The sequence below is a fragment of the Microcaecilia unicolor genome, chromosome 10, assembly GCF_901765095.1.
Source record: "Microcaecilia unicolor chromosome 10, aMicUni1.1, whole genome shotgun sequence".
Lineage (NCBI taxonomy): Eukaryota > Metazoa > Chordata > Amphibia > Gymnophiona > Siphonopidae > Microcaecilia > Microcaecilia unicolor.
The window spans coordinates 220,547,938-220,571,921 of record NC_044040.1 but is presented as its reverse complement, the minus strand read 5'-3'; the positions used below and the strand labels follow the sequence as shown (position 1 = coordinate 220,571,921).

General features: G+C 44.4%; 1 protein-coding gene across 2 annotated transcripts in view; it reads right to left on the bottom strand.

The window, feature by feature from the left end:
- LOC115478606 (major facilitator superfamily domain-containing protein 8-like) overlaps nucleotides 1–14,425 on the bottom strand; it is a 75,158-nt gene extending 60,733 nt beyond the window's left edge. Inside the window, exons 1-6 of one of the 2 annotated variants that reach the window (XM_030216089.1) lie at nucleotides 13,194–14,425; nucleotides 11,364–11,549; nucleotides 9,681–9,743; nucleotides 7,841–7,960; nucleotides 5,864–5,943; nucleotides 4,194–4,434 (exon numbers count right to left, since the gene is read on the bottom strand). In XM_030216089.1, coding sequence (XP_030071949.1) covers nucleotides 4,194–4,434; nucleotides 5,864–5,943; nucleotides 7,841–7,960; nucleotides 9,681–9,743; nucleotides 11,364–11,549; nucleotides 13,194–13,269 — 766 coding nt within the window. In that variant the 5' untranslated portion in view covers nucleotides 13,270–14,425. The remainder of the gene's footprint in view (nucleotides 1–4,193; nucleotides 4,435–5,863; nucleotides 5,944–7,840; nucleotides 7,961–9,680; nucleotides 9,744–11,363; nucleotides 11,550–13,193) is intronic. The other variant, XM_030216090.1, reaches the window with a different exon arrangement.
- Nucleotides 14,426–23,984: the final 9,559 nt, after the last annotated feature.

The following is a 23,984-nucleotide window of genomic DNA, read 5'->3' as shown; positions in this document are numbered from 1 at the left end:
CTGTTATAAGAAGCCTGTGCTAGATGCTTAAGCCAGGAATGGGCAGTCATGGCAGGCCAGGTGCAAGGTGCAAAAAGGCAAATCCTGAAATTATCTGGTTAGCGATCAAATGACATCCCTGCTAATTTTGCTATGATATTTCTAGGGATCATTTTAGATTCTGCTTTGAACACAAAATGCAAAGTTCAAAAACTTATTACATAAGAATTGCCATACTGGGTCAGACCAATGGTCCATCTAGCCCAGTATCCTGTTTCCAACAGTGGCCAATCCAGGTCACAAGTACCTGGTAGAAACCCAATTAGTAACAACGTTCCATATTACCAATCCCAGGACAAGCAGTGGCTTCCCCCATGTCCATCTCAATAGCAGACTATGGGCTTTTCCTCTAGGAACTTGTCCAAACCTTTTTAAAACCCAGATAAACTAACCACCATTACCACATAAATATTGCCATACTGAGACAGACCAAAGGTCCATCAAGCCCAGCATCCTGTTTCCAAGTGGCCAATCCAGGTCACAAATACCTGGCAAGATCCCAAAAAAGTACAAAACATTTTATACTGCTTATCCCAGAAATAGTGGATTTTCCCCAAGTCCAATTTAATAATGTTCTATGGACTTTTCCTTTAGGAAGCTGTCCAAACCTTTTTAAAACTCTGCTAAGCTAACCACCTTTACCACATTCTCTGTCAACAAATTCCAGAGTTTAATTACACATTGAGTGAAGAAACATTTTCTCCAATTCGTTTTAAATTTACTACTTGTAGCTTCATCGCGTGCCCCCTAGTCCTAGTATTTTTGGAAAGCGTAAACAGACGCTTCACGTCTACCCGTTCAACTCCACTCATTATTTTATAGACCTCTATCATATCTCCCCTCAGACGCCTTTTCTCCAAACTGAAGAGCCCTAGCCACTTTAGCCTTTCCTAATAGGGAAGTCATTTCATTTCCCTTTATAATTTTTATTGCCCTTCTCTGCGTCTTTTCTAATTCCACTATATCTTTTTTGAGATGCGGCGACCAGAATTGAACACAATATTTGAGGTGCGGTCGCACTATGGAGCAATACAAAGGCATTATAACATCCTCATTTTTGTTTTCCATTCCTTTCCTAATAATACCTAACATTCTATTTGCTTTCTTAATCGCAGCAGCACACTGAGCAGAAGGTTTCAACGTATCATCAATGACGACACCTAGATCCGTTTTCTTGGTCAGTGACTCCTAACGTGGAACCTTGCATGACGTAGCTATAATTCAGGTTCCTAGGGCAATGGAGGCTTAAGTGTCACAAGGAGCTGCAGTGGGAATTGAACCTAGTTCCCCGGGTTCAAAGTCTGCTGCACTAACCACTAGGCTACTCCTCCACTAGCAACATTCCATGTAGAATCTCAAATAGTAGCAACAGAATCTCAAATAGTAGCAACATTCCATGTAGAATCTCAAATAGGGAAAAGGAAATGGGACTTTATATACTACAACTACATTCAAAGCTGTTTACATAGTATATACAGGTGCTTATTTGCACCTGGGGCAATGGATGGTTAAGTGACTTGCCCAGAGTCACAAGGAGCTGCAGTGGGAATTGAGCCCAGTTCCCCAGGGTCAAAGTCCACTGCACTAACCATTAGGCTACTCCTCCACTAGCAACATTCCATGTAGAATCTCAAATAGTAGCAACAGAATCTCAAATAGCAGTAACATTCCAGAATCTCAAATCTCTACTCCTTGAAACTTGCTATTCTTTGGGGTTCTACATGGAATGCTGCTACTCTTTGAGATTGTGCATAGAACCTTGTTATTGGGACTTGATATCCTGCCTTTCTGTGATTTTTGCAACTACTTTCAAAGCGGTTTTTTGCATATTGTATACAGGTACATATTTGTACCTGGGGCAATGGAGGGTTAGGTGAGTTACCCAGGTCACAAGGAGCTGCAGTGGGAATTGAACCCAGGTCCCCAAGATCAAAGTCCACTGCCACTAACCACTAGGCTACTCCTCATGCTCCCTCCCAGGCCTCTGACCTGTCTGCATCCCACTGCGTTTTTACAGTATAAAATCGGTTAAGTTCAGTTGACTTTCTAGTTTCTTACTAGCACTTTGAACCAGTGGGACCTCATGTTCACCAGTAGGCTTTGCAATCATCAACATGTTTGTTTGTTAAATGTAAAGTGACTCTGGGCAAGTCACTTAACCCTCCATTGCCCCATGTAAGCCGCCATTGAGCCTGCCATGAGTGGGAAAGCGCGGGGTACAATGTAATTAAAAAATACAGTGGAACTTGTGAGGAAGTTTTTCAGCTACCCTATGCCCTGCACATGCTGCATAAAGCTCTCCTTCCATCTCCATCCATTACTGGAAAGTAAATCCACACAGGATGTCACTTATCTATTTCCTTTAAGTGGACATTTAAAACACTCTTTCTATAACATAGAAGAACCTACATGATGACACTGAAAACAGCCAAATTTACACAAGATGTAAGAACTGATAAATGATATCTGGAGTTCCCTTCACGAAACAAAGGTTCAATTGTAACCAATAAAGTACAAAGCAAAGGTTTATACCAGCCCGGCATAGAGACTGGACAACTTTTGTGTGAAATTTTCATAGCACTTTATTACTCGGTCAAATACAATAATGTATTCAGTGTACGATCCAAGGCTGAATCAGTTTGAATACAAATTTATTTATTTATTGCATTGTATCCCACATTATCCCACCTATTTGTAGGCTCAATGTGGCTTACATAGTTTTGTTAACATAGTCATTGCATGTTCAATGTGGCTTACATAGTTTTGTTAGCAAAGTCATTGCAGGGTGACAGATACATTTAATATTGTGCCAAGGATAGGTAAGGATAGAAGGAAGAAGAAAAGGGGTGATTAGGTAGTTATAGTAGGTAAGTTATCATGGCTGAGTGGGTTGTCGGGTGGATTTGTGTAGCCGTTAGTCTCATTGTATGCCTTGTTGAAGAGATATGTCTTTAGAGATCTGCGAAAAATAGTTGTTTCGTTGATTGTTCTCAGGTCTGTAGGCAGTGCATTCCACAGTTTCGTGCCCAAGTACGAGAATGTAGTATCGTGCATCTGCTTGTACTTTAGTCCTTTACAACTGGGGAAGTGTAGGTCGAGGAATCTGCGGGATGCTCTTGTGGCATTTCTTGGAGGTAAGTCTACGAGGGTTTAGCATGTAGATTGGGGCGTCTACGTGAATGATTTTGTGTATAATGTGCAGATCTTGAACATAATGCGCTCCCTAAGTGGGAGCCAGTGGAGCTTCTCTCTTAAGGGTTTTGCATTTTCATATTTAGTTTTTCCAAATACGAGTCTGGCGGCAGTATTCTGGGTGGTTTGTAGTTTTTTGATAGTTTGTTCTTTGCATCCAGCGTATAGTGCGTTGCAGTAGTCCAGATGACTTAGTACCATTGACTGTACCAGGGTGCGGAATACGTACCTCGTGAAGATAAGGTTTACTCTTTTAAGCTTCCACATGGAGTAGAACATCTTTTTCGTTGTGTTCTTCACGTGGTCATCAAGGGTGAGGTTTCGATCGATGGTGACTCCAAGAATTTTCAAGTTTTTTGAGACAAATATTCAGTACAGCTCTAGAACATACCTCCATGCTGTGTGCCGTGCTCCTCCTCACTTCAGGAAATAACACTCCATTATACAAAGTGAACACACCTCCATGCTGTGTGCCATGCTTCTCCTGTGTATTTTGGAAGAGAGGCGGGAGAGGGGACATATGATAGAGAAGTTTAAATATTTTCATGGCATAAATGCACAGGAGGTGAGTCTTTTTCAATTGAAAGGAAGCTCTGGAACGAAGGGGCATAGGATAAAGGTGAAAGGGGACAGACTCAGAAGTAACCTGCGGAAATACTTCTTCACGGAAAGGGTGGTGAATTCGTGGAACGGCCTCTTGGTGGAGGTGGTGGTGGAGATGAAAAGTGTACGTGAATTCAAAAGTTCTTGGGTCAAGTATAAAGGTCTGTAAGGGAGTGAAAAGGAGAGTAGATGGTCTGGATATCATATGGTCTTTATGTGCCTTCACTTCCCCATGTTTCTATGTACTGCTTGCCAGTCAAGGTACTTTCTTACCATATGCCAGTAACCACACACGAGCATCCTGCCCTGTGTACTGCTCATTAGCTTAGACGTGCCAAGATTACAAGAGCACTAGTTACCTTTCAAGGTGTTCAGGTTCTCAGAGCTGCTCTCGATGGCACTGTCCTCTTCTCTTTTCTGGCTCGGACTCGGCACTGTTGCCTCTTCAGTGTCATTAATGCTTCCATATTCAGCGGTTTCTGCACAGTTCGGCTGCACTAAAGGTGCAGTCTCTGAGTCTGCAGAGTACGAGGATGGAAGGTCATTGTACAGAAAGACCACAAGGAGCTGTAGAAGGCCCCAGAGGATGCACATGAAGAGCTGGAAGACAAGTGATTGTAAGGACGTTGTGCAACAGTAAGAAGTTGTAAAAAAAAAAACAGCTACACCAAGCACTGCTAAGCCATCAGTGACATACTGTTCTATTATCCCACCGCTCACACCATGCGCTGCTCTTCACCCTGTGGCTCTATCACAACTGATACATTACCATTCATGTTCTACACTTATAGCAGACCCCATGCACTGCTAACCCTCTGCTGAACCCCTGCACAACTATCTCATCTTTCATTTGCTGCATTGCCGTCCTACCAGAAACTGCAAAAGAGGTCTGAGCAAGAATCCGGAGAACAGATCAACTAGCATTTATTAGTCAGGCAAACATGGTGATCAACAACTTTCATGTCTCGGAGTGAAAGAAGGAAAGGCTCTCCCATTAGGATTTACTGGGGACTTCCAGGTGATCTACAAATGCCACTGAACTCGAAGGACCTTCAGTTTGAACCATTAGAGCACATTTTTCTGGGTTCACAATTCACTCGATTTCCTGTTATTCTACTGAACTGTTAAATAAACTCTCAATTCCCTTCTGATGTTCTATCACTCACACTCTGCACTGCTACCCCAGACCACCCTGACTGTGCAAAGTAATTCACTCCCTATGACACTGTTCACTACTAACTCACAATCTGCACTACTATCCCAGAAAACCCTGACTATTCTAGATAACTGACTCCCTATGACACTGTTCACTACTCAATCACACTCTGCACTATTATCCCAGAAAACCCTGACTGTTCTAGATAACTGACTCCCTATGACACTGTTCACTCACATCCTGCACTGCTATCACAGACCACCCTGACTGTGCAAAGTAACTCACTTCCTATGACACTGTTCACTACTAACTCACATTCTGCACTACTATCCCAGAAAACTCTGACTGTTCTAGATAACTGACTCCCTATGACACTGTTCACTCACATCCTGCATTGCTATCACACACCACCCTGATTGTGCCACATAAGTTATAACTCACTCCCTATGACACTGTTCACTATTCACTCACACTCTGCACTACTATCCCAGACCACCCTGACTGTGCAAAGTAACTCACTTCCTATGACACTGTTCACTACTCAATCACACTCTGCACTACTATCCCAGACCACCCTGACTATGTAAAGTAATTCACTCTCTATGACACTGTTTACTCCCACTCTGCACTACTACCCCAGATCACCCTAAGTAACTCCGAGTCAGAATCGGTTTGTATTCTGAAAACTGTATTGCTGTATTAAATTAATCTTTTTGCATTACATTAGTGGTTCGTTGGTCTATGTCTCTTCCCTACTTTTTTTGTTGTTGGGGAATCTTTACGTAGGGGTTTATCTTTCATCTCTTGCTTTTGTATTACTGATACCGTTTCTCTCCTGTGCTGTTAAGTATTAATTATGATTAGAATACTCACCCCTGGGGCAGTAAACCTGTTGACTTCAAAAGGACCCAGCTTAAAATTACAAAAGCGCAGAAAGAGGTTGCAGGCAGGCCCTGTAAAAAAAAGTAAAGAATAAAACTCCTTATGAAGTGCTGCTCTAGGTGTCCTTAATCCAGGACAAGCTTCATCTTAAAGAGCAGTCATGAGTACAGTGCACTAGGTGACCTTATCCCCAGGACAAGTGACATCTCTAATAACGAGAGTCAGGGGTGCAGTACATTAGGCATCGTTACACCCAGGACACAACACATCTCCCAAACTAGATTCAGATGGCTGTCTACATCACACCTTGGCAAAGTCATAAGCAATACAGTGCTGCTGGAGGTGGGCTCTGTCCCACCCAAGACCGTTCCATCTTAAAGCACCTCATAGCGGCATTAGGGTAATTCTTCACATCCCAAATCATGTCCCCGTACCCCAGCATGCTGTTAAGATTGAATGTCTTGTACTTGGCATGCAGGAGATGCTTCATCTGCCAGCATCTCCCAGCAGTGAAGCTGAGCTGCTGGAGGCAATCACCTTCGTAATCAGGACATACACCATCTTTTGGAACTGCACTAAGGTGTTATGAATGAGAGCTCCCCTAATCAGAGCATCCTCCATCTCCTTCATAGTTTTAGGCTGCTTTATGGAACCTTGAGGGCTGCAGGTATTTTTAGCTGGGGTGCACTAGGTTGAACTATACAATTTCGATATAGTTTTATCATGTTGTATATGCTTTTGAATATTGTGTTCAATTCTGGTCACAGCATCTCAAGAAAAAGATATACTGGAATTAGAAAAGGTACAGAAAAGGGTGACGAAAATGATAAAGGGGATGGAACGACTTCTCTATGAGGAAAGGCTAAAGCGGCTGGGGCTCTTCAGCTTGGAGAAGAGACGGCTGAGGGGAGGTATGATAGAGGTATATAAAATAATGAGTGGAGTGGAATGGGTACACGTGACTCGCGTGTTTACTGTTTCCAAAAATACTAGGGCTAGGGGCATGCAATGAAGCTACAAAGTAGTAACTTTAAAATGAATCAGAGAACAAATTTCTTCACTAATTAAACTCTGGAATTTGTTGCCAGAGAATGTGGTAAAAGCCGTTAACTTAGCAGGGTTTAAAAAAGGTTTGGGTATCTTCCTAAAACAAACGTCCATAAGCCATTATTAAAATGGACTTGAGAAAATCCACTGCTTATTTCTAGGATAAGCAGTATAAAATGTATTGTACTGTTTTGGGATCTTGCCAGGTACTTGTGACCTGGATTGGCCACTGTTGGAAACAGGATGCTGGGCTTGATGGACCTTCGGTCTGTCCCAGTATGGCAACACTTATGGACTTAAGTGACATTTTCTTTTAAGTTGAATGGAGTGAGGCATGAAATCAAATGGAAAAAAATAGATGACAGACAGATTAGACAGATAATACATAGATGGATAGATTTATATACAGATAGATTGATAGATAAATTTATATATAGGTTGATATAGATTTAAATATAGGTTGACAGATAGTTGAGAGGCACTATTCCTCTGGAAGAGCTCTTGAAAACTAGAACATGCTCTGTTTCCCATGAACCGGCTGTAGAATTAACTCCTGAAAAATGAGTCCTAGTGCATCTTCCAAACATTGTTAGAGGTACAGATGCTTTCTAGGATCAAGGCAGTAAAGGGTTAGAAGAGTGGAGGAGTAGTTAATAGTTAGAGGGAAATCAGAATGCCCAGGCTGAGATCTCATGGCAGTTCCTTGTGGCTTTGGGCAAGTCACTTAACCCTTCATGCCTCGGAAGAGTGGTGAAGGCAAACGATTCCTATATCATGCCAAGAAACCCACAAAAGGGGTGGGAGGGGGGTCTGTTCCTTCCTCATTGTGTGGTCACCAGAAGTCAATTCTGACTTGAAGGCATATCTGAATCTAGAACGGGTCAGAAGCAGAAGGATGTTACTGTCCTCCTAGTCTCTTACCTATCAGCAAACCGACCTGTCTGCAAGCCATAACAGCAGCAAAAACAGAGGCTCTCTCAGCAGAGCTAGTGGTGCGAGTCAGGTAGCCGAAAATGGAAGCCCCCACACCAGTACCAATTCCTGTGAGACACAAGAAACATCCAAATGACAAAAGAACAGCAGCCAGTACAACTTCATGCCAAAATTTACTTCACAGCCAGAACTTGTGGCTAAACACACAGCAACAGATGTTTCGAAACACTGGACACAAAACCCCAACCCATGTTGGACTACTGACTATGCAAGATTTAACAGATAACTTTTACTATTTGCACGGTCCCCGTATACGGATACATTCAGACAGATGTTATAATGCCTTTGTATCAGTGGCGTAGGAAGGGGGGGGGGGGGGGGCGGTCCGCCCCGGGTGCACGCGCTCGGGGGGTGTCGGCCCCGCTGGTTCCCTGCTCTCTCTGCCCCGGAACAGGTTACTTCCTGTTCCGGGGCACAGAGAGCAGGGAACCAGCGGGGCTGATGCAGCTCCGAGTGACGTGCACTCGGGGCGGATCGGCCCTCTCGCAGGTAAGAATGCGGTCCGGGGGGGGTGCGCCGCAGAGGGGGGGGGGGAGTCGCGCCTTGCTGCACCCGGGGGAGGGGGGGTGCGCAGCGGCGACCCGCCCCGGGTGCCATTAGCCCTCGCTACGGCACTGCTTTGTATCGCTCCATGGTGACATCACACCTCGATACTGTGTGCAATTCTGGTCACTGCATTTGAAAAAAGATATAGTGGAATCAGAAAAGATAGGGAAATCGTCCCATCCCCTTTATCATATTTGTCGCCCTTCTCTGAACCTTTTCTACTTCCATTATATCTTCTTTGAGATGTGGTGACCAGTATCGTAGTCAATGGACCAGATTCCGGAAATGATGTTCAAAATTAGGTGCTGGGAAAAATCTGCACCAAGCGCTGCTCTCTAAAGAGTGGTCAGGGCTGAGCGTCTTTTCTAGAATAAAGCTTAAAGCAGATTCCCACTCCCTACGTTGGGCGCGAGAACATTTGACTGCTGAAACCTGGAACACAACCCTTATCACAAAGCACCTAAACTTTTGGATCCCCTGGATCCACCCATGTCCTTCCTAAGGGCAAAAAGTGTTACAGAATAGTGAATAGGCAGATGGTGATTAACGTCAAAAGGTGATTGTTAACGGTTCATTAACTAATTAATCTGTGCACGTATCTGCCCTGTGCACACAAAATTGGGACAACCTATATAGAATCTGGGGGAATATTCAGTCACACTATGCAGTGATACAAAGACGTTATAACATTCTTAGTTTTATCCTCCATTTCTCTCCAAATAATTCCTAACATTCTATATAGAATCCAGGGGAATATTTGAGGTGCGGTCACACCATGGAGTGAGAAAAGGCATTATAATGCCCTTGTTTTTTTCCCCATTCCTTTCCTAATAATACCTAACATTCTATTTGCTTTCTTAGCCGTCGCTGCACACTGGGCAGAGGGTTTCAACATATCATCAACAATGACACCTAAACCGCTATGTATTGAATTATTGCAGTAAACGGGGGCCTCGGCATGTATGAAAAACACATGATGATGCTAGTGCAGGCCCCCTTTTACCGAAGCTTAGTAAAAGAGCCCCTTACTGTGGCTTAAAACAATGTTTTTCTGATCCAAATCAATCTGTGTTATCAAACAGGCCTAAAATGTGTAAAATAGTCACATGCATCTGCCGTCATCTACTATGTATATGTATGTTACATACATCACACATCCTTCCTCAGTCCTCACAGTCTCTCTCAGTCTCCAAGTCCAAGGTCCTCTTCTGGTCCTCCTTACCTGCTACAAATCGACTGGCCAGCAAAAGCCATTTTGAAACACCAAGAAAGTACATAAAATTACCTGGAAACAAAACAGAGCAGCAAAGTTATCCCTGTAATGCACATCAGATACTGAATTACATACTCGATGATGGCAAATAAAGAGCAAAATGGTCCATTTAGTCTGTCCACAATTAATCCCCCCCACCCCACCCCACCCCACCCCACCCCACCCCACTTCGTGCTGATTACTCCCATCTTCTTAGCAGCTTATAAAGAAAAGCTTTCAATGCTTAGTTTCCATCTTCTTGGCATTCAGGGATTACATAGTAACATAGTAGATGACGGCAGAAAAAGATCTGCACAGTCCATCCAGTCTGCCCAACAAGATAAACTCATATGTGTATACCTTACCTTGATTTGTACCTGCCTTTTTCAGGGCATAGACCGTACAAGTCTGCCCAGCAGTATCTCCTGCCTCCCAACCACCAGTCCCGCCTCCCATCACCGGCTCTGGCACGGACCGTATAAGTCTGCCCTCCACTATCCTCTTCCCCCACCTGCTCCGCCACCCAATTTTGGCTAAGCTTCTGAGGATCCATTCCTACTGCATAGGATTCCTTTATGCACATCCCACACGTTTGAATTCCGTTACCGTTTTCATCTCCACCACCTCCCGCAGGAGGGCATTCCAAGCGTCCACCACCATTTGGGGATTCTCTGTGTTTATCCCATATATTTCTCAATTACCACATTTTCTGGAAGGACATCCAAGGCATCCACCACCATTTCTATGAATAAACATTAATTGATAGTTTCCGGAATATGCCTCTCTTTGCAGCTTCATTTCATGTCCTCTAGTTCTACAGAGTACTGCATCCAAAAAAGCTATGTTACTCTACGTATGCAGTACTTAGGATTAGTTTATACTATTAAGAGAAGAAATGAATGAACATGTCAAGGACATGGGGACAAGACACAATGCTGAAGTGAAGGAAGCTCAAAAGGAATGGGAGAAAATGCCTGAGCAGACTTTGAGGAAAAGTCTTAAGACATAAAACAGAGGCAGATTTGAAATAATTGCATAAAGCTTTTTCCATGTTTACAGCATGTATGTACAACTGCTACACAACATGTTTTATAAATAGAGAGGTATAGGAGAAAGTGGGATGTTTGACCACGGAACACCAAAAACTGGATAGATTGATCTTAAAAACACTTGTTTATTGGTGAAAAAAGACTCGACACAAACGTTGTGTTTCAGCCGTTAGGCCTGCATCAGGAGTCTCAGTCGACGGAGAACAGCTGATGCAAACGTTGAAAGACACGTGGTGTGTTGATCTACGAGATGGGTCTTTAAAAAGATCTTTTCAAAGAAACTTGCTCGTAGACAATTGGAGTGCTAGACAATTGGACTGCCAGCGCAGGCACTCCAATTGTCTACGAGCAAGTTTCTTGGTGTTTTTTGTTGGCGTGGGAGTATGAGGTTGGGGCCATCAAGCCCCACTTGGTGATCTTGTTGGAGTGGGAGGTACATAGTTGAAGGTGTTCAGCACATTTATTGAATCCCCTGATGTAAATGTCACCACACGCCACTGCTGGCTACTAACAAAGCAACGCTATCTGTACGATATTTAGCAAAGTTATTCCATGTTCAGAAGCAGTTGCCCTGTATCTGGAGGGAAACATGTTGTTGACTCACCAGTTATCTCAAAGACGTTGGCGAATAGGATGATGGCCTTGGTGTGTCCTGTCCGGTCTGACCATTGTCCAAACAGAGGTCCAGAGAGAAGGCCACTGAAACTAAAGGCAGAGAGGCCCAAGCCCAGGAAGTAGGGCTCAGCATGAAGTGTTCGAAGATAATCCCAGATAGTAGGTAGGATCACAGCTAAAAAAAAAAAAAAAGCAAAAGACAGAATCCATCAGTGAGCAGATTATAAGGAAAAAGTAATCATCCACCATCTTCCCCAGAACTATCACTTTCCTTCCTCAGCCATCCTCTCCTCACTCTGCTTCATCAGAGCTAGCTCACCATCATCTCCCTCATCCCCTCAAAATACAGCATTGGAACCATTGTTACTCCAGTTTTAACCCTTTACTCTCATCCTCTTTAAAAATGAAGCACTTTCCAATATAGCCCACATGCCTGACTTCTCTTCCTCCTCCCTCCCCCAGTAACTCCTCCTCTCCTCCATTCTCACCCACTCTCTACCTCCTAAAGATCCTGTGCTCCTCTAACATTGCTCTCAGTTCAAGATAACTCATTTCCCAGAACCTGATCACAGTAGCCGTTCCCCCTAATCCAACACATCCCCTGTATTCCTTTCCAGTCCTATTGCATCTTCCCCTCAGATCCAGGACTCCTTCTTATCACATACAGCACAACTGTACTTTCCACCTCAAAATCAGCACCCCTTCACTTGACGAGGTTACGTGTAGATGGGGGACTGGGGCCAGACCTGGGCCAGGAGATGGGGCGAGAAGCAGGTTGGTTGCCTGCTGGCCGGAAGGTTTCTATTTTTACTGGGAGAGGCAAGACATTCAAGTCTTAGTCCTAGCTTCTGACACCACCATTTGAGGTGATTTCTATAACTGGGGCCTCTCACATGCACGAACGTACAGACTACCTACACTTTCGTAAGTAGAGTTAACGTACACTCATACACATTCAGTTGCACATGAAACGGGGCAGAACATGGGAAAGGCAGGACAGTGCAGTCACTTACACAGGCCATATACACAATACCTTAGGTGTACAGCTGGGGTAACTATGGCTGCCTAGATTTTAGGTACATAAGTATTGCCATACTGGGAAAGACCAAAGGTCCATCGAGCCCAGTATCCTTTTTCCCACAGTGGCCAATCCAGGTCACAAATACCCGGCAAGATCCCAAAAATGTACAAAATATTTTATACTGCTTATCCCAGAAATAGTGGATTTTCTTCAAGTCCATTTAATAACGGTCTATGGACTTTTCCTTTAGGAAGCCGTCCAAACCTTTTTTAAACTCAGCTAAGCTAACCGCCTTTACCATCCTGATACTGAGTCACTCTAGTATTGTATACCAGAATTCAGGCGCCCAGATGCTGTTACAGAAAGGTTTCACTGTGCAGCATCTGGGCGCGTAAAATGAGTCACTCACTTATTCAATGTGCTCCCTCTATCTCTCAGTGCCTAGCGTACCAATTTAAAATAATTTAGTTAGGTTACACACTGTTTCCAGTTTAGTGGAAGTAAACTATACAATAAGTCATAAAACTTTACACTGTAAGTTCTTTGGGTTACAACTTATTGCAGTTCAGTATAATTTGTAGAAAATACTTTAACACATCCTCCACCAATGCCCTATAACACAAACATGCTGAGGCGTGTGTATGGTATCTAAGACTGGGAACCTCAAAGAGGTGCTTGTGTCCCTGGAGGCTGTTTGCATTCCTGCCATGACCCCATAATGCAATCCCTTGTGCTTTCCTAAATACAGGGCAGAGGCTGGCACGAGCAACGCGTCTATGAATCCACACTGCCTCTTACCATACTCAATGCCCCCAAAGAGAAAAATCAGTGCGATGCTGATATTGGTGAATCGTTTCTTCCTCTGGAAATCCATTCAGCTCTCAGGCACAAACCTGGCTCTGGAGAGATAGACACTGCTGCTGGATATCTCACTGCGGCCTGATGAAGTCTGACTTGGACCTACAACATGGTAATTATACTGAGCTTTTCAGTGGTGTCTTTCCTTCATTTGTCAGTCCAAAAGAAGATGCAGATGTATTAAATGCAATCTCTCCTGGGTCCTGTCTTCTGACACCTGGCAAACCAGTTTCTCCTGCCCCAGATCCACTCACATTACATTCCTCCTCCCTCTCTCACTGCCTCTATTATTCTCTCTCCCTCCCGTTCTTCCCTGTTTTTCTTCTATACTTCTGTACTTGATTATTCAGTCTCTGCTGGGAGTTTGACCTTTGTCTATTTCTGTCAATCTATCTCTGCTGGGAACTTGAGCTTCACCTCCTTATGCGCAGCCTATCTTTGCTAGAAATGTAAGATGTACCTCATTAGGTACTAATCAGCCGCTCTCTGCTGTCTCCTTGGGTACAGAGTTTCACTGTCAGTCTATTTTGCTATGAGTCAGACTTAAATCTGCTGGAATACAGCCTCTAACTCACAGTCTCTCTTCTGGGACATGTTTCCTTGACTGCAGTCTGTCTCTTCCTTGCCATGTGACTCCTCAAGAGTGAATCACTGTTAGTTGTTTTTTTTTCCTGAGTGTTTGACTTTGGTCTCCTCAGGTGCAGTGAGTCTGGTCTGCACTATCAGTCTGTCTGTCTGTTGCTGCTGCTGGGATTTTGCCTTGTCTCCTTGGGGCTTCAGTCTGTCTCTTTCTGCTAGGATTTTGTCATCTCTCTTCAGGTCTTCAGTCTCTTTCACCTCTCTTTCTGCTGGGATTCTGTTTTCTGCCTCTTAAGGGGTTTAGTCGGCATCTTGTCTCTCTGTGCTGGGAGTTTTCGCTTTGCTTCGGGTGCAGTGTGTATCTGTCTTCTTCTGCTGGGATTTTGCAGTCTCTCCTCAGAGGATCAGTCTATATTCTTCTGTTGGGACTCTTGCTCTGTCTCTACTCAGAGGTTCAGTCTCTCTCTTTCTGATAGAATTTTGCTCTGTCTCTCCTCCTCAGAGGATCAATCTGTCTCTTTCTGCTGGGATTTTGCCCTTTTTCTCTCTCTTTCTGATAGGCTTTAGCTTCAGCCTGTCTTTGTCTCTGCTGCTCTCCCCCCCACCCCTCTCCTTTTGACCCTGGCCTGGTAAGCACAATCCCCTCCCAGCCTGCCATAACAAGAACAAACTTTATTGCTTAATTTGAGCAGCAATAGACAATAGCTGAAAATTAGGAGGATGCCAGAGAAATTCGTGCTATAACCCTGGAGGAAAGACGAGAAACAGCAGTTTCAGCAGCAACACATGTTGTATCCTGCTACTGAGCCAGAACGTCAATCCGACAAGGGACAGTAACTTGAACTGAACGTGTAATTCTTTGCTTTTACCCTTTTAGGTGCTCCACTGGCAGCACTTGAACAATCAAAGGAGATTCCTTATATCTGAATAAGTGGCAGAAAAACCTTTTACTTTCTGGCAATTTCCTATGACCTGTTTAGAAGGGTTACTTGCACCAGCCTGTATACATGGGGACACCCTATACCTGGGAGCTTTCCAGGGAAATCTGGAAACACCTGGGGAATCTCTGGATGCTCCCAGCCCCTACCCTTCTTTTTCCTGCAAGCTTTGGGGGGGGGGGGGGGGGGGGGTACAAAAGATAATATCTTACTTTTGATCTAATGTTGCCACTTGGCCAGAAATGTAATATAACCAGAGACAATATTGAACAACAGCAACTCAAACCTCACAGAAGACTCTAGCTTGGGCTCATTTTCGAAAGAGAAGGACGCCCATCTTTCAACATAAATCGGAAGATGGGCATCCTTTTCCCAGGGTAGTCCAAATCGGTATAATCGAAAGCCGATTTTGGACGTCCCCAACTGCGCTCAGTCGCAAGGATGCCCAAAGTTCAAGGGGGCATGTCGGAGGTGTAGCGAAGGCGGGACTTGGGCGTGCCTAACACTTGGACGTCCTTGACCCATAATCGAAAAAAATAAGGACATCCCTGAAGAACACTTGGATGTTTTCACCCGGACCTGTTTTTCTTACGACTAAGGCACAAAAAGGTGCCCAAACTGACCAGATGACCACCGGAGAGAATTGGGGATGACCTCCCGTTACTCCCCCAGTGGTCACTAATCCCCTCCCACCCTAAAAAAAAATCTTTAAAAATATTTCGTGCCAGCCTCAGATGTCATACTCAGGTCCATGACAGCAGTATGCAGGTCCCTGGAGCAGTTTTAGTGGGTGAATGTCCTTCAGACAGGCAGACCCAGGCCCATCCCACCAACTTGTTACGTTTGTGGAGGAAGCAGCGAGCCCTCCAAAGCCCACCAGAAACCCTCTGTACCCATATATAGGTGCTCTCCTTCACTTGTAAGAGTGGTGTACAGTTGGGGGTAGTGGGCTTTGGGGGGCTCAGCACACAAGGTAAGAGAGCTATGTACCTGGGAGCAATTTATGAAGTCCACTGCAGTGCCCTCTAGGGTGCCCAGTTGCATTTGGTCGTTTCTGAGACGGACGTCCTTGGTTTCAAAAATCGCTGAAAATCAGAAGCGACCATGTCTAGGGACGACCATCTCTAATAAGGACAACCAAATTTAAGGATTTGGACGTCCCTGACAGTATTTTCGAAATGAAAGATGGACGTCCATCTTGTTTCGAAAATGTGTTTCCCTGCCCCTGGATCGGGACATTTTGCAAGGACGTCCAAATCGAAACGTGGACGTCCCTTTCGAAAATGCCCCTCTAGCTGTCAAGTTTAGCAGAGTCCTTAGAGGCGATCAGTTATCTGACCTTTTGGAACAAACTTGCCTTACATCTAATCAAAATTAATGTTGTAAAGTCCATAGTAATTGAATGAATCTCCCAAAGCAGCAATTCTAGGATCAGCAAATGAGCTGGAGAGACAAAGAATGGGGTCCTGTCAGTGTTTGCTTTGGCCAAGTTATTACCCTTCCATGCCTTCTGTTTGCATATGCTGTTTTCCTGATGATGGTTCAATCTATTTCTTTGCACAGGTCCGTTAGGCGGCTTTCCTTTCCTGTGATCTGAGATTTCTACTGCTCTCTAATGAACCTCGGTATGATATTGTAGCTTCTAAAGTTGGCACCATAATGTCTCAGCTGAACCTAGGCCTTATCAATACCCTTTCAAACTGCGGTGATCATCTTTTAATAAAGGATATTATTTTAATTTGGCTAACTGATGGCAAGCTTGTTTGTTTAACTCAAACTATCCTTGATTGTTTTTCATCTCTATAAGCATCCTAGGCAAAGGAAAGGGGGTGTCTTAGATGTGATTTTTTTTTTCTCTCCATTAACCATTCAGGTGCTTTATTCTAGTCTATTAGAATATTTACCATTTCGTTTATCTGCGTCTTGCCCTATTGACTTCCTCTTGCGTTATTATTAGGGCCAGCCAGGGGGAGAGGGTAAGATTCCCGAGGCCTAATGTTAAAATCGAGGCCCCCATTCGTAACTTTTAAAATAGCAGATGGGATGTCTGTATTCGATGTAGTGACCAAGTTGGTGTCTAGGAGTTTATTCACGAGTTGGTATAATTTCTTCGTGTCTTTGTAATCTGTCCCTATTTTAGTTTTACAGTATGATCTTTTGGTCTGTCTTATTGCATATTTGTATTTCCTTAGTGATTGTTTCCATGTGTTGAGTGTGTGTTCATCTTTTGTTTTTTTCCATGCTCGTTCAAGTTTCCTGGATTGCAATTTTAGCTGCTTCAGTTCATCGTTAAACCATGGTATCGAGTTCTGTTTAAGTGATGTTTTTGTTCGTAAGGGTGCTATTGCATCTAGCATACCTTTGCATCTTTTATCCCATTCCAAGAGGTAGTATATGGAGTCTGTTTGTGCTGTCCATTCATTGTCTTATATCAGTTGCCAGAATGCTGTCGTGTCTACATGACCTCTTTTTCTGTAGGATGTGTGTTCTTGGGTTAGGTGTGATCCCTTCCTCCGCCAGTGTAGGGATAGGTTTAGTTTGTAGTAATCAGTCCAGGGTGTTTCTGTCCATTTAATATCTGTTATTATAAAGTTCTGGTCTGTTGAAAGTTTATCTGAGATGAGAGCCAGTGTGTGCCCTTTGATGTAGGTTGCTTACATTTGTGGCCATTTGAGATCCCATAGGTGGAGGAATTCCTTACATCCTCGTGCGTTGGTTGAGTTTGGGTCTTCTAAGTGAAGATTGATGTCTCCTAGTACTAGTACGTTGGAGTTGGCTACACATGTGTTTGAGATGAAGTCCGTGAAGTTAGTCTGGCTTTCGTTCCAGTTACCTGGAGGTCTGTAAAACAAGATACAATTCAGATGATCGCGTAGAGTTTTGTTCTGGATTCTGATTGAAGCAATTTCAAGCTGAGGTGTCATGGACTCGGCAATGGTTTCAGTGGTGAAGTTGGATCGATAGATTAGTGCTATTCCACCACCTTTCTGGGCCAGTGTGTGATTTTGTATCCTGGAGGGCAGAGGTCTAGGATTTTGGGTCTTTTTGGTCGTGGTTCCAGGTTTCATTGATGAAGAGTAGGTCAAGGTTTTCTGTCATGATCCAGTCTGTTAATATTGCTGTTTTGTTTACTGCAGATCTGGCGTTGATGTAGCCCACTTGCATTGTTTGGGATGGGTCTTCTGAGTTTGGTGTTGTGTGGACTTTTATTAGTTGTAATTTCTTTGTTATGGTGGGTTTGTTTGGACCCTATTTGCATTCTGTAGTGGTTGTCCGCATGTTGGTGTTCTTCCTTTGTTTAAGTTGTTGTCGGTTTGATAGGGTGTGGTGTATCTGATCAGTCTTTGGTGGTTGTACAGTATGCGTATAATTTTATTTTCTGTCAGGGAGTGGTTAGTGTAAAGTGGATCAGTGTTAAGGAGTAAATTGTTAGTAGTAGTTTGAAGGTATTCATTTTGGTTTCTATTTACTGTGGGCTACTAATAAGACCGTGTACTGATGACTGGATGCATGATGAGGCTTTTGTTCTTTGGGGTGGGTCTGGTGTTCTAGTCTTGTGTGTGATTTCAGCTTTTCTTTCAAGCTGTTGAGGTCAGAACTGGAACAGGTTTCAATGATAGGTTAATGAGCAGAGGGGATGGGGGGAGAAGAGTAGTTCTGAGTCAGGGACCGCCGTTAATCTGTTTCTTAGTAGCTAAATGCTTCCCACCCTCTTTGCCCCTAGAATCTTCAGGGCTCCTATTTCTGGTTTTGGCTGGAGGCAGCGGGGAGGGGGGAACTTCAAGTTAATTAGCAGGGATGTGTCATACATGCAAGATTCCAACTTCAGAGCATTTTCAAGGTAACTAGCAGGGAGGTGTCAAACATGCAACACAAAGAACTCAAGTTGGAAGATTCCCTCTCACTCTGATATCCTGCCTCAGAGTTTCTGATCAATTCTGCAACGGTCACTCTGCCTTTTTAGCAGAGAAGAGGTATGAAGTTCATAGGAAAAAATTGAAGGTGGCACAGACTCAGGTTATGTTTCTGGGCCACGAAATTGGTGCCCGGAGGCGCAGCCTCGGTCCAGAAACTATGAAGCATGTTTCCAAAGTATATATGCCTTCCAATGTTACCAAACTCAGAACTGTGTTAGGTATGCTTAATTTTTGTCTTTTATGGATACCTAATTATTCAGAACGTACTAAGCCCTTTTACCAGAAATTGTCGGGAAAACATAATTTCAAATTTGAATCTCTCGAATTTATTGATGCTGAAATATTAGCTTTACTGACTTTGGTGAAAGATGTAATGCAGAGCTCCCCACTTGCTACGGTTGATATGTCACATGATGTGCATTTGTGGATAACTCATGATGAAAATACATGGGCTGCTTTAATAACTCAGCATGATGATGATATAGCTTGTGGATATTTATCTGGGACTTTTACCCCAGTTGAATTAGGATTTGCATTGTGTGAAAAAGGACTTGTGACTGCAGCTACTGTTTTAAAATTATAAAGCTATATACCTCATCTGCCAGTAGTTATTCATAGCTCACATGATGTTAAGTATCTTTTGAACAAACATATTAGTCGCATGACTCCTTCATAAGTGGTACTACTTAGTACTGTACACCGAATACAACCCCTTACTTCAACAGAATTGCAACGTTTGGATCCCTTGATTACTATGAGTGAAAGGACCGGTTTATTTCCTCACCAGTGTACTGTCCAGTTACCCTCACTGCCTGCTTCTTTAAGTATTCAATTTGAAATTTTACATATGGGCTCAGTCTGGTTTACGGGCAGATCCCGCCAAAGGAGAAATTAGACCTTACCTGCTAATTTGCTTTCCTTTAATCCCTCCGGACCGGCCCAGGATTGGACTGATGGGTTGTGCACGTCTACCAGCAGGAGGAGACTGAGAAAAAAACTTTGACTAGATAGCCAATAAGAGCCCTGGTCATGTGACCCTAGCCCCAAGTATTTAAATAACAAAGCAGAAAGAAGAAGAACAGTCTGTGCCCCAAGGAATTCAAGCAACCAGGGAGCACTGTTGAAGACGTGCTCAAAGGCTCACCGACAACTCTCACCAGAGCAGCGGTATGGCCTTGTCATAATGGCTCACCAAGTACCCTAACCAGGGCATCGGTATGGCCAAACTATAATGGCTCACCACATACCCTTACCAGAGCAGCGGTATGGCCTAAACTATAATGGCTCACCACATACCCTTACCAGAGCAGCGGTATGGCCTTAATAGAAACTGTTTGTTTTTTTTGTTTTTTTAACCCATTTATTTATGGTTTAACTTGCAAACAAAACAGCTCAACAAACAAAGAACTGAACACATCTCTGCAAACCATGGAACATAGAGAACTAGACAGAAATATATCACACGGGAGGGGCCTGGGCCGGTCCGGAGGGATTAAAGGAAAGCAAATTAGCAGGTAAGGTCTAATTTCTCCTTCCTTAGCATCCCTCCGGACCGGCCCAGGATTGGACTGATGGGACGTAACAAAGCAGTAGTCCTACGGGAGGGACCCCAGCAAACCTGCTGAGATTACCCGCGACGCAAAGACCGCCTCTTGCCGACATTGAACATCAAGCCTGTAATGCTTAGAAAAGGAATGGAGAGAAGACCACGTAGCTGCCTTACAAATCTCCGCTGGCGGAACCAAGGAACACTCGGCCCAGGACGCTGCCTGCCCTCTAGTTGAATGAGCTTTAACCGAGTCCGGGACTGCCTTACCTGCTAAAAGGTAGGCTGACGCTATCATCTCTTTGATCCACCTAGATAACGTGGGCTTAGAAGCCGACAAACCCTTAAGGTGACCGGCCAACAGAAGGAAAAGACGGTCCGTGCGACGAAAATCCTTAGTAACTGCGAGATACCGTTTAAGCACCCTCTTAACATCCAGAGTATGCAACCGTCTCTGTTCCTGCGTCCCTGAGGCCGATCCTAGAACCGGCAGAAACACTGACTGGGATAGATGAAATCGAGACAGCACCTTAGGCAAAAAGGAAGGCACCGGACGAAGAACCACTCGTTCCTTTGAAAATTGCAGAAATGGAGATCTACATGAGAAAGCTTGCAACTCCGAGACTCTCCTAGCCGAGGCAATAGCCACCAAAAACACTGTCTTAAGAGTCAAATCCTTCAACGAACATGCACGCAATGGCTCAAAAGGAGGTTTTGTCAAAGACGAAAGGACCAGATTAAGATCCCAAGATGGGAACACTGACCTAACCGGAGGACGAAGAAGACTGACTCCCTTCAAAAAACGTACTACATCGGGCAGCCTAGCGAAAGACCTACCCCTAATCCTACCTCTGAAACAGGAAAGAGCTGCCGCTTGCACCTTAAGAGAAGAAAGAGACAGCCCTTTATCAAACCCTCGCTGTAAAAAATCTAACATCTGAGCCACTGACGCGCCGAAAGGACGAATGTCAGCCTCTACACACCAAGCCTCAAAAATTCTCCAAGTGCGAATATAGTTCAGAGAGGTGGAACGCCGACGAGAACAAAGCATGGTGGAAATCACTGGTTGTGAAAAACCCCCGCTTAGCTAAACGGGCTCGTTCAAGAGCCAAGCCGTAAGACAAAATCGAGCCGGATCTGGATGTGGGACTGGCCCTTGTACCAACAGAGCCTTGTGCAACGGGAGTCGAAAAGGAGGCGCCACCGACAGACGTTGCAGATCCGCGTACCAAGGACGCCGAGGCCAGTCCGGTGCCACCAGAATTACCGGTCCTCTGTGTTCCTCGATCCTCTGCAGGAGACGACCTATTAGTGGCCAAGGAGGAAACGCATAAAGAAGGTCGGGGGGCCACTGCTGCAAGAGAGCGTCTACCCCTGCCGCTCTTGCATCCCTTCGTCGACTGAAGAACCGAGGGACCTTTGAGTTGAGACTGGTGGCAAAAAGATCGAGAACTGGAGTACCCCAGCGCTCCACTATAACCTGAAACGCCTGAGCGCTGAGAGCCCATTCTCCCGGATCGAGAGTGTGGCGACTGAGGAAGTCGGCTTGAACGTTCTCTACTCCTGCTACGTGGGATGCTGAAATGGCCGTTAGATGAACTTCCGCCCAGGAAAGGAGACTCTCCGCCTCCCGACACAATAGTCGGCATCTCGTTCCTCCCTGACGATTGATATAGGCCACTGCCGAGGCATTGTCCGAAAGGACCCGCACCGCTTTGCCTACCAGAAGAGAACTGAAGTGTTGCAGAGCCAACCGAATCGCCCTGGTCTCCAAAAAGTTGATTGATTGAATGGCTTCCAGTTGAGACCAGAGACCCTGAGTCCACTTGCCTAGACAATGCGCTCCCCATCCTCGGAGACTGGCATCTGTTGTTAACGGTATCCACCGAGGAGACTCCAAAGGCATTCCTACCGTCAGATTCTTCATCCGCAGCCACCAGAACAGGGAGCTGCGTTCTCAGTTGCGGAGAGGTAGTCGCATCAGTAGTGAATCCCTCTGAGAGGACCACCGGGAGAGAAGGGACCACTGAAGAGGCCTCATATGAAGCCTGGCCCAGGGTACTGCCTCTATAGTGGCTGCCATGGAACCGAGCACCTGAAGATAATCCCGAGCACATGGACGGTGGTGCTGAAGTAACTCCCTTATCTGGACCTGAAGCTTTACAATCCTGGCCTGCGGCAGAAAGACTCGGCCCCGCGCTGTGTCGAACACAACTCCCAAATACTCCAGAGACTGAGAAGGAACTAACCGACTCTTGGCTACATTGACCACCCAACCTAGAGACTGCAAAAACTGCATCACTCGACCTGTGACTTGACAACTTTCCTGATAAGACTTCGCTCTGATTAACCAGTCGTCTAGGTATGGATGAACAAGAATCCCTTCTTTTCTGAGGGCCGCTGCAACCACGACCATGACTTTGGTAAATGTGCGTGGAGCCGTCGCAAGGCCGAAGGGCAATGCAAGGCCGAAGGGCAATGCTCGAAACTGGTACTGTTGATGAAACACCTATTGAAATTGTACAATATAGACTTCCGGACACTTATACTGCTTAGACTGCTGTGTTATATGTATTATAGTCTAAGGCATTACAAGAGAATGTATCCATAGTCACAGATTCTAGCTATGTATTTTCCTCATTTCACTCACATATTCAAAAATGGAATCAGAGAGGTATGATTTCCTCTACTGGTCACCCTTGAAGTCATATTACCTTGTGGAATAAAGTATATGAAGCATTACAAGCACATCATAAGAAAAAGTTACATACAGCCATCAAATGGATTAAAGCTCATCAAGAATCTGTGTTCTCTTATGAGATCAATGATAACCATAAGGCAGATGATTTGGCTAAAGAAGTACGTAAGTACATAAGTAATGCCATACTGGGAAAAGACCAAAGGTCCATCGAGCCCAGCATCCTGTCCCCGACAGCAGCCAATCCAGGTCAAGGGCACCTGGCAAGCTACCCAAACGTACAAGCATTTTATGCAAGTTATTCCCAAAATTGTGGATTTTTCCCAAGTCCATTTAGTAGTGGTCTATGGACTTGGCCTTTAGGAAACCGTCCAACCCTTTTAAACTCTGCCAAGCTAACCGCCTTCACTACGTTCTCCAGCAACAAATTCCAGAGTTTAATTATGTGTTGGGTGAAGAAACAAGTTCTCCTATTTGTTTTAAATTTACTACACTGAAGTTACTGAAACACCGCTTAATTATGATAATGATAGCACAGAAGGTGTTATTATGGTTGTAGACACTTCTGTGCCCAAAACAATGACCGGGAATGAGCTATATGAAGCTTTACAAGCCTCGGCCACACAGGGAGAATTGAAGGCCTGGCAACAATCTGGCTGCTCCTTGAGTCCTGAAGGTCTCTGGACGCACCCTGCTGGTCAGATTTGTGTAACGCAACATTTATTTTTATTATTACATTCCTTACATTATCCCTTGCATTTGAATGCTAATACCTTGTATGAACACTTATCTTCCAAAATTTGGGCACCTCAAATGCTCTATGTCATGCTATAGTGGGAGGGTGTTACAAATGTTTTTTAAACACCCCCAAACATGGAAATGTGGTGCCACCTGGTCATTTGCCCACGGTCCAGGGACCAGGATTACACTGGTACTTTGATTTTAATTATATGATTATACCTGCTAAAGGGAAGAGATTTTTACTTGTACGTGTTGATGCTTTTTCTAAATGGGTTGAAGCAATTCCCTGTACCCGAGAAACTAGTCAGGTGA